The sequence below is a fragment of the Haemaphysalis longicornis genome, unplaced genomic scaffold, assembly GCF_048455015.1.
Source record: "Haemaphysalis longicornis isolate Haplotype H1 unplaced genomic scaffold, Haemaphysalis longicornis Haplotype H1 scaffold_7, whole genome shotgun sequence".
Classification (NCBI taxonomy): Eukaryota; Metazoa; Arthropoda; class Arachnida; order Ixodida; family Ixodidae; genus Haemaphysalis; species Haemaphysalis longicornis.
Window position 1 is genome coordinate 127,511,006 of NW_027526422.1, and position 9,484 is coordinate 127,520,489.

General features: G+C 47.5%; 2 protein-coding genes across 3 annotated transcripts; one reads left to right on the forward strand and one right to left on the reverse strand.

Moving 5' to 3' along the window:
- Positions 1-1,637: 1,637 nt before the first annotated feature.
- LOC144146942 (uncharacterized) lies at positions 1,638-4,594 on the forward strand. Of its 2 annotated transcripts, XM_077678909.1 has the most exons (3): positions 1,638-1,907; positions 2,732-3,413; positions 3,753-4,594. In XM_077678909.1, exons 1-3 carry the CDS (start codon positions 1,894-1,896, stop codon positions 4,434-4,436), a joined length of 1,380 nt encoding a protein of 459 aa, XP_077535035.1. In that variant the 5' UTR covers positions 1,638-1,893; the 3' UTR covers positions 4,437-4,594. The 2 variants fall into 2 exon arrangements, with proteins under 2 accessions (XP_077535035.1, XP_077535036.1); XM_077678910.1 differs by lacking the exon at positions 1,638-1,907 and having other exon boundaries at positions 1,932-3,413.
- Positions 4,595-5,818: 1,224 nt separating this feature from the next.
- Positions 5,819-7,730, reverse strand: LOC144146943 (uncharacterized). Its single transcript, XM_077678911.1, has one exon. It carries the CDS (start codon positions 7,363-7,365, stop codon positions 6,187-6,189), a length of 1,179 nt encoding a protein of 392 aa, XP_077535037.1. The 5' UTR covers positions 7,366-7,730; the 3' UTR covers positions 5,819-6,186.
- Positions 7,731-9,484: the final 1,754 nt, after the last annotated feature.

Here is a 9,484-nt window from a genome sequence, read left to right on the forward strand (position 1 = left end):
ATTTTCAAAATTACGTAACTATTTAATTTAAATCGGTATAAATGCATGGGAATCACTAAGCTCACATGCCGAATTGTTTCGGTGTCTGCGCTTGTGTCGCGCGGTGGTGCAGCCCCGAGCTAGCACATCAGGATGGCTAGGTTCCGCTGTCGCCACCTTGGGGACACGCTCCTCTCCGTTTTCTTTCTTCCGACGCACGGCCGGGCTACAGCGGCGGCGTCCGCCTCTCGAGCACACTGTAGCCCGGCCGTGGCCGACGCTGCTGCGTTCGGGACAGCCCCCCGTGAATCCCAGGTAACGGTTGCCAGAATCTCTGTTTTCACTCTTTGTAGAGCCACGTGTGTGAATTCCAGTGACGTCGCATGTGGAATTGTTGGGGAATTCACATCTTTGCTTTCCAACCACCTTCACAGCGTGGACTGCAGCAATTTTTAAGGGTGACCTATTAAAATGCTACCTGACATTGTAATACATGGTGTAATGCATACACTGCAATCTTTACGTTCATTTGAAACGTTAAAGCTTGTTATGCAAAATTGTACTAATTTCCCTTAGTGTCGTATCGGCAATGCCTTGTGATGGCTAGCGGACTCAGACCAGCTACTGAGTCTGCTTTTAGCTAGTGTACGTATATTCGGGGAATAAACTCGTTGATTGATTGTGTTTGTTCGCGTCTGAATTATATTCGTAATCGTGCAAGCGTGAACTGAAAAATTGTGTACACGGGAAAGGCGGGAAGGACACCCAAAAGAAAGTGGACGGCTTGGATTGCGGTCGGAGTGAAATATGAGTGAGAGGGTAAAGAAGGAATGGTGGTGGAAGTAGAGAAGAGAGAGGGGAGAGGAAATGATGGGAAAAAAAGAGGAGAAAAGTGGAAGGGGGATGGGATCGCGGTTGTGCATCGCGAGGTAAGCTGGACGAGTTAGAATGGAGGATATTCAAAACGCTAGGTGGTCTGGCAACACTGTGCGCGCAGCCATTTTGAGAGCGGCGTCGGCGCCGTCCATGGAGGAAAGAAAAGGTTAGGAGAGGCCGTGACGTCACATTTGTGAAGCCCAGTCCCGCCATGACTTGAGCCCACGGAGCCCAGCACTCTATCCCATCATCCTTTGCTGTCTCCGGTTTGATTTGACTAACATGGCGTCGCCCTGCCCTCCCGCTTCGAAGCGAAAACAGCTTCGTCGCTAATTCCTCGGTGCGATGTGATGTTCTAAGCTGTTGATTTCGCCTTCAATTTGCCCATTCTAACCCTCACCCAAAGTTTCAATCGAAAAACGGCCTTCGTTTTTGAGATAGAAGGACGATTTTTCAGCTCTTAAGCCTGGCAAAGTAGCGTTTGTCGTCGTCATAGCAACAGGCTCGCGGGATGGCGCAACGACGGCAGAGTTTTCAAACTGGCCTAATCTAAAAACGTTTGTCGTAGTGACTGCGCTGGTTTGCAAGCGTAGCCAGGCAGCGAAATGCCAAGCGCCTTAAAAATTTGTCCGTTCTATTTGCCCAAATTTGGCCGCCGCAGTTATAAACAAGTAAGCAACATTGTCCATGGGCTCAAGAAAAATGACGTAACTTCTTCCACACTTTTCGCAATGCATTGGGATGCCAGGGGCCTCTCCTGAGTATTCTTTCCTCCATGGCGCCGTCGTTTGACCTTGCGGCCTGCTGTGTGTTAGCTGTAATACTTGCTCTACGGGTGTTTTTCGATGTTTTAACGGGCTGTGGATTCTAGCTAGGGCAAGTTCTCGGTGGGTCCGTGATCTAAGCGTCCTTCCTGCACTAAGCGATGCAACGGTAACGAACTTCTGCACCGAAAACGACGCATCCCTACGGCAGCAGCGGCGAGCGTACAACTTCACGGTGGAGGCGTACGCCGAGCCGTCTTCGGTAGCTACTTGTATGCCTGACGTAAGGTGAGTGCTATTTCTTGTGTGCTACTGTGGATTATGTCATAAGTAGTGTTAATTCGTTAGTTTCGCTGCTTGTCTACCGCTTGGCGATCGTTCCCATACCTGCGGATGTTCTGTTTACGAAGCTACCTGCAGTGCAACACGGTAGAAGCAAGCGCTCGAACTCCTGAGCGTAAAGTATAGATTTTCGTGCTCGTACGAAAACTGCAAAAGCTTTACACCACACATTTTCATGGTTCGCGCACCCGCCCGAGGACATTCCAGCATACAGCATACCGTAGTGTTTAGTGTTTTCGTAAACATATTCTAGCGCTTAGACCGAGGTCGTCGACGGCGTCAACAGAGGTTTGTAGGGTTACAGAAGGGTTTTTGGACGCATAAGATGTTATTTTTGAAGATGCGAAGTGCTTTTTATACGTAACTCGTACATTTGGCGAACTTCAATGCATCTGCCGTGCATCTATCGGCTCTGTAATGACATCAAACGGCAGACATAAAGGGGGGTGTTGCTTAACAAAGTGCGCTGGTTTGAGGGCATAAAAGAGAGGAAAATGAAGTTTTAGCATAAAAGCAGTAAGCGGCGGGCGTGTGAGTGCGCGCGCGTGCGTGCTTGTAGCGGGGGTTTTACATTGCCAGCAAGTACGTTTCCCAGCAAGTGTCAGTGTAGAACAAATGGATGGTTTATGTATTTTTTGTCAGCACAAGGCACATTGTGTACAAACTTCACCCGTTTATGTAAAAGAAACATTGAACTGGACATTGAACTGAGGGTTCTTCTAAGGTATGTAGTAAACTTAAAGCTTCCTTGTTGCTTTTTTTTTTTTTAGCTGTGGTCTTGTCCACGCTCGAGGCACATGCTTCAGGAGCCAAAAGAAGGCAGGTGCGCCCTACCAAGTTCAAGTAACCCTGGACAGAAGCTCGGGTGTCGTCAAGGCCACAACGTGCCAGTGTCCAGCTGGTAGTGGGGGTGCATGCAGCCACGTGCTTGCACTTTTGCGTTTGCTGGTCCTCCTCCAACAACATGGTTACAAAGAGCCACCACCAGTGCTTTCTTGCACGGAGTTGCCCCAGCGGTGGAGGCGCCCCCGACACGAAGGAATCAAGCCCACAAGTGTCCAGTCTGTGGATTGGCGGAGGGTGCATGAGGGTGGACGTGAAGTCCCGAAGTCAGTGAATCTGTGTGGTGCCCAAAGCAAGGATGACGAGCGAGTGCTTCAATCTTGCAAGAACTTTGGCGAGAGGTTAATGGCTCTGGGGAAGACATCTTTTGCAGCTGTCCTGCTGAGCGATCCTGGAGCCATGGTGTCAACAAAATTCGGTCTTGCACCGTCTGGCTCGCCTGCAACCTACCACCAGGGCCACCAACCATCCGGCTTCACCACCTGGCTTGGGAACTTGAGCCCTGGAAAGAGCCTGTCACTCCCTCTGCCAAGACTGGACTTCTTCGAGGACAGTGTGCAGCATGAATTTCAAGGAGACTTCTCAAGCCGGGAGAAAGCCATTCTTGATGTGAGTACCTAAAACCGATTTTTCTAACAAAACATGGAAGTTGGTCAGTTGAAGGTGGAATTTTTTTAACTTAATTTCATGGCACCTATCCGGGGTGTTAGGTCAGCATACTTTAAAGCGTTTAAACGTCAGCATACTTTAAAGCTCCCAATATTGTAGTTAACTTTGATGTAGGCACTGCAGTGCGCCTTCATTTTTCCGTCGTAGAACTTCATCCGTGGGACTTTTTCCCCCAGCGAGTTTTCTGGCTGCACATGAACTTTAACTTTCTTTTAATTTTTAAAAACTGAAATAAAGCATTCTTTAGCATGGTTGACTAGCAGGCTTAATTTTTTTCAGGACATATCCGTATCCATCCAGGAGGCACGTGACCTGGAAAAGAATACACGACAGCAGAGCCAAAGCGAGACATGGGTTCGTGCTCGCAGACACCGTCTTACTGCGTCGGCCTTTGGCAAGGTGCTGATGAGGCAAAGCTGGACCCAAAAAGGCCTGCACCACTTGCTTGACCCCAAGGACCTGTCGCGGGTGCGGCCCATACAGTATGGTAGGAGGAATGAAGCTGCTGCAACCCATCGCTACACAAACGTTCTCCGGAAGCTGGGCCACGACGTCACTGTGGAGCACTGTGGACTTTTCGTCGACCCTGCCTCTCCGTGGTTGGGGGCAACACCCGACAGGCTTGTTTTCGACCCTGAAGAAGGCACGTTTGGGGTGCTGGAGGTGAAGTGTCCGTATTCGTTGACGGGTTCTGACCCAAAAACCGTGCCTGACAACGAGAACTTCTATATGCAGTTCACTAATGGCAGTGAACCCCGTCTGCTGCGCGACCATGAGTACTACCAGCAGGTAGTAGGCCAGATGGCATTAACGGGTTGTCAGTGGGGAGACTTTGCTGTTTTCTCTGAGAAGTGGATTGCGATTGAAAGAATACGCTTTGAAAACTCTGAGTGGGAGGCAATGAAGGCTCGGCTTGATTTTTTTTTTTTCAACGATATGCTGCGTTACTTCTGTGAAACGTAGGAGCACCTTGGAAGTGTGCTGTCTTTTTTTTTAACATGAATGGAGCTGCTAAAGTTTAATGTTGCTAGTGAATAACTGTCTGAATCTTTGCATTTGCCTCTTTAAGGAAAACATGTTCAGGAATGATTGCATTAAACAAGCCCTATAAATATCTGGTACGTATTTGTGTGCTCCAATAAAACGTGTACTGTTTTTGTTACTGCCACGGGCAAAACTTCAGACTCCAACTTGTGTGCATACCTGCGAGCCAGCATGTCAGCGTCTATTCTGCCAGAAACAAAACTGTTACCCCTTTAACTCATGCGAATATACCAACCAACCTGTCAGCATTACCATCAAGTAGAATGACTGATCAAAGAAAGGTGTTCAGTTGCATTCTTTTATGACAAACATTTTATTCACACAATATATTTACACAAGAGTAACATGTCTGGACTAAATTCAGCCCTGTGTACCAGTCACATCTGCGATCCGTCAACAACTGACTGGACATCTGGGCTTGAAATCAGGTCCAAATGCAGATTTGTTAGTACAGTGAAAGCTCATTAATTGAATTGCAAGGGAACACCATTTCAGTTCGAATTAATGAAAACTGTAAATAAGGAACAATAATGACAGTGGGGAAGCAGTAGGGCATGTCAACACTTTGACGCTTGAAAAAGCCTGTGATTGCCGCTTGACTTTTGTCCCTGACAGTTGGCACTTTTTACTCTACCAAATGTAGCCAAAACCTTATCTCTGCCTTCTCGAAATCCACAGAAGAGATGGGCGGCATTCCATACGGCCATGACTTCATAGCGGACGGCCGCACTATGCTTTGTTTTTTCTCCTCCTTGCTGTTGTTGGCAGCGACAGGTTCAAATCAAAATCAAATCAGTTTATTTCCAACAACAGTGTTGGGGGTCCCTTAGGGGAAAAGCGGCTAGCTACCGCTTGAAGGTGCCTGAGGGCCGCATACATGACAGCACCACGTGAAAAAGGATAATATAAATACATGGACGCTTGGAAGATTTGAAAATGCCCCATGAAGCAAACATATTCCTTCAGAAACTTGTAAAAAAAAGTAAAAATAAAAATATCATGCATGGTGACCTTTATCTGATGCACAAAAACACAAACACTACACGACGTGCCCATACCACTGCACGCTATTCTGATGATTACAAAAGAAGAAGAAAAAAAAGAACAGATGAGCAATAAATATCAACAGTCGCTACACTATGTTTATACAAGGAATATAAAGTTACATTTTAAATAGATTGCTGGTTCACAGATAATGCACACACAAGGAAATGCAGGCATAACGAAATAAACACGTGCACAAAGCCAGTGCTTCTGACCTGACATATGATGCCCTCATCTGTCAGTGGACAACACACCACAGCATCCTCACGTAGTTCGCAATGAATGCGTCTTCCAAAACTTCCATCATGTGGGATATAGATTGATTTTAGCATATCTTGTATTCTATGGAGCAGTGTGTGCAAGCACTGGGTGCGTTTCTCTGGCCATGTGCGAAGCGCCGGCACATAGTTTGAGTTATCCGTGGCAGCAGCGCCTACTGGGGTTTGAATTAACGGGCTTCTTTATACATAGACTTCTATGGAGCCTTGTTAGGACCAAATCGTACAATTTGAAATAACCATAAATTTGGATTATTGAAGTTCGAAGTAACGAGCTTTCACTGTACATGTCTTATGATTATTCAGCTCTCTAAACTACCCACATCTGTTTTCATGCTAACATTGGACTAGACCACACCGGGGTTCGCAATCAGGTCTGACTGAAGGTTAGTTAGCACGGCGACTACAGTCCATATTTGAGTCACCACAGGTGCCAGTGTGAGGGGAACTGGGCGATCGAAGATGTGAAACGCTTTGATTCGCTGTATCCTCCTCTCCACGTGAATTCTCAGGGAGGCAATTTCCTGTATCTCTCTCACTTCTTGTTCAGACAGCTTCCCATTTTGCAGGAAAGGAGGAATGTTCAGGCTGACACCTTTCTCTTCAAGAAGGTCGGCAATTTTGAACCCCTTGTCTGCCATCACAACATCACCTTCGTCAAAGCTAAGGTCCAAGAACCCACTCTGAATTACACATTCACGGTCCGACATGCAGCCTGTGTATAACTCGGAAACGAATGAGAGTTGACCACTCGGCATTATTCCAATGAGTCCCTTGAAGGTGTTTGCAGACTTGTACTGGGAGTATGTGCTTGACTGTAATGCAAGGGAGCTGGGGACTGCGCACCTGATCTCTGTGGCATCCAAAATCACCCTGGTTTTCTTGCACTTTTCAGTGAACGAAGCAGGCATTGTATCATTCACAGCTTCCCTGGATGGCCAGATATGCATCTTTATCACCTTAGCATAAAGAAGGTTGACCCATTCACAGCAAATTCTCGACACAGTGGGCTGCGAAATGGCAAATCTATCCGCCAGGTCTTGCTCAAACAGGCCAAGCCGCAACCTCACTAACACGAGAAACAGTTCATTTTCTCGGTCCAGCTTCCGTTTCCTTCCCTGGCTGTTGCTTCCTGGATCTGCTAGTTCTGCCGCCGCAACAAAGGTGTCATAGTCGGGGAGTCCAGTGTAGAACATCATTTGTTCACTGGAGCCTTTGAAACGGTCAATGCAAAAAGGTGCATTCTTCAACTTTTCTTCTTCCAGTTGCTGCTGAATCACAAGGAGGTCTCCCTCCGCTTTGTAGGCAGCAGCCTTTGCTTGCAACAACTCTTCCGTCAAACCATCACACTGTTTCTGTAGCTTTGAGAGATCTCCGGCTTGCTTCTTTTCTTGAAGAGCTTCTCGGCTTTGCGCTTCTTCAAGTTTCCTTTTCAGGCCACTGCACTGCTCTTTTAACAGTTCGATTTGCTCAGCCTGCTTCTGCACAACAACCTTTAGTGTTTCCACCTCATCACTGTCTTGCATATCGATGGCTGTATCCACCTCTTCCACCTGATCTTTCCCTCCAGACTCCTCAGTTGCATCCCTGTCAGGCGAGGGCAAGTTTAGTGTAGCAAAGGATTGGGCATTTTTCTGCTGGGGCAAGGGGGTACGCACCTTCGGTGCCTTCCTTTCTTTTTTGGGCTTGGAAAACACAAACACTGAAGGCACTGCTGTTTCACGAAGAATCCTCCTTCCGCTTGCCACTCCAGGGATGAAGTCTGTTGGCTTGAAGTGGGAACTGCAGACCTTTGTGTTGCTCTTTATCGTGAACAATGGGCCCTCGTCCCGCTTGATGGCAATTATCCAGCTTTTTCGAAGTGAAGAGGCTTGTGGAAAACGGTGGTACGAGACCTGGAGTGTAAAGCAGACACAAATTAATATTGTTTACAAAGCTCTGACATTGCAACTCTCTTAACCCGCATAGGAACACAGGGCTAAATAAACCAAAATCATCGTCTGTCGGAACTTTCTCGAATGCTGGCGAATGAGCTGCTCTAGAAGATAGCATTGTCAACACCAAAGCAGTATGCTTCATTGCCACTGTCTTTTTTATAACAGTCTACACTGCCGTGTCTAACATTTTTTTTTTTCGTTGAGAGCCCGGCAACTGGCTAGTATTTGGAAATGCGTCTTTTGCCCTTTTTTTTTCATAACGCCGGATGTGCGTAACAACACCCGTTATAAGTTTGCGAAAAACCTAAAAACGCAAAACGAATGAACAAACCTGCTCCGTCGACACCACTAGTTTTGCCCGGCACGAGCTCAGATGAAAAGAGATGCTGTGTTTAAATGTAGGTAGGGCGCACCCATCGATGTAATCCGGCAATCCTACCTTGACCTACTCGGAAGGACTACAATGATAAATAAAATGTAGACTTAAAAAATGCCTGGGGAACGGAACGTACGCTCTCGCATTACGAATGCCAAAGGATGGGCGTGTGTGCGAAATGTGCGTTTCGTGCTTGCCGAGGCATTGCACCGCACGCACGAAGCGCACATTTCGTTACGCTACGAAAGAGCACAGTTGGCATGCCCAAATATTTACACACCTGCCCGCGAACCTGAAGAACCAGAACAACGCCATTTCCTTACGCCGCGACAGAGGAAATTTCAATGCTCCGGGCTATAATTTAGCCGTCCCTGCCCGTGAGCTAGCTATCATTCGCCGCACTCATGTGCTGTTAGGAATGCATGCGTAGCAATACATACTCGTAACTTGTATTACTGTTGAGTTACTACGTGTTTAGTTTTCACGCCGCAACATTGACGCCAGCGGAAGCCGTTCGGATCAGCCTGCGCGCGATCCCCTATGCTGTATTTTGGTTCCTTCATTCGCTCTTGTTTTCATTAAGTTAAACAAGATTGGTAATAAAAATAAGGGCTTACCTGGTCTCCTGTGCCGTTTCTGGTACCTCGCTGAGTGCACAGAGGCACGCAGCAGTGCGAAGGCATTGTAATTGTCGAGCGATTGAGCTCGCTTCCGTACGAAGGTGTACGGAATGAAGAACTCCGCGTCGAGCGGCGCCGCTCTCAAAATGGCGGCGCATAGTTTGCATTTCGTTCGATAGATGGCGCCTCTTTTTGAATATCCCCTATTGATGAATGAAAATAACGAGATGGAGGGGTGGAGATGGCAGGGGTCAAGCATTTGCAGTGGTGAAGTCATTTGGAGGAACGAGGGGCGAAAGGGGAGGGAAGACAGTGAAGGAGGTAATAATAAGGACGGTAGGGAGAGTGAGAATACAATAGGGTGAGTGGAATAGGGAAGAGAAGAGCGGAAGACGAGTGGAAGGAAAGGTCGAGCATACAAAAGATCGGCGAGAGCGGAACATTGAGGAAAAAGGTAGGAGTGAGAGATGATTGAGAAAATGTTGAGGGGCCAGAGAGGAGCACGGAGGGAGGTGACTTCTGCCTATGTGGTGTTGGTTGTGCTGGAAGCGTACTGAAGCCAGAAAGGGAAGAAGTGGGGAGAAGAAGGATTGGAGGGGAAGATACGAGGACTGGAAAGGTAAAAGGCAGTCATGAGGGGAGAAGGACAGGGGATAGGTAACTGAAAAGTTAGAGCATGAAGTGTAAGAGGGGAGGTCAGATGGGAGAAAGG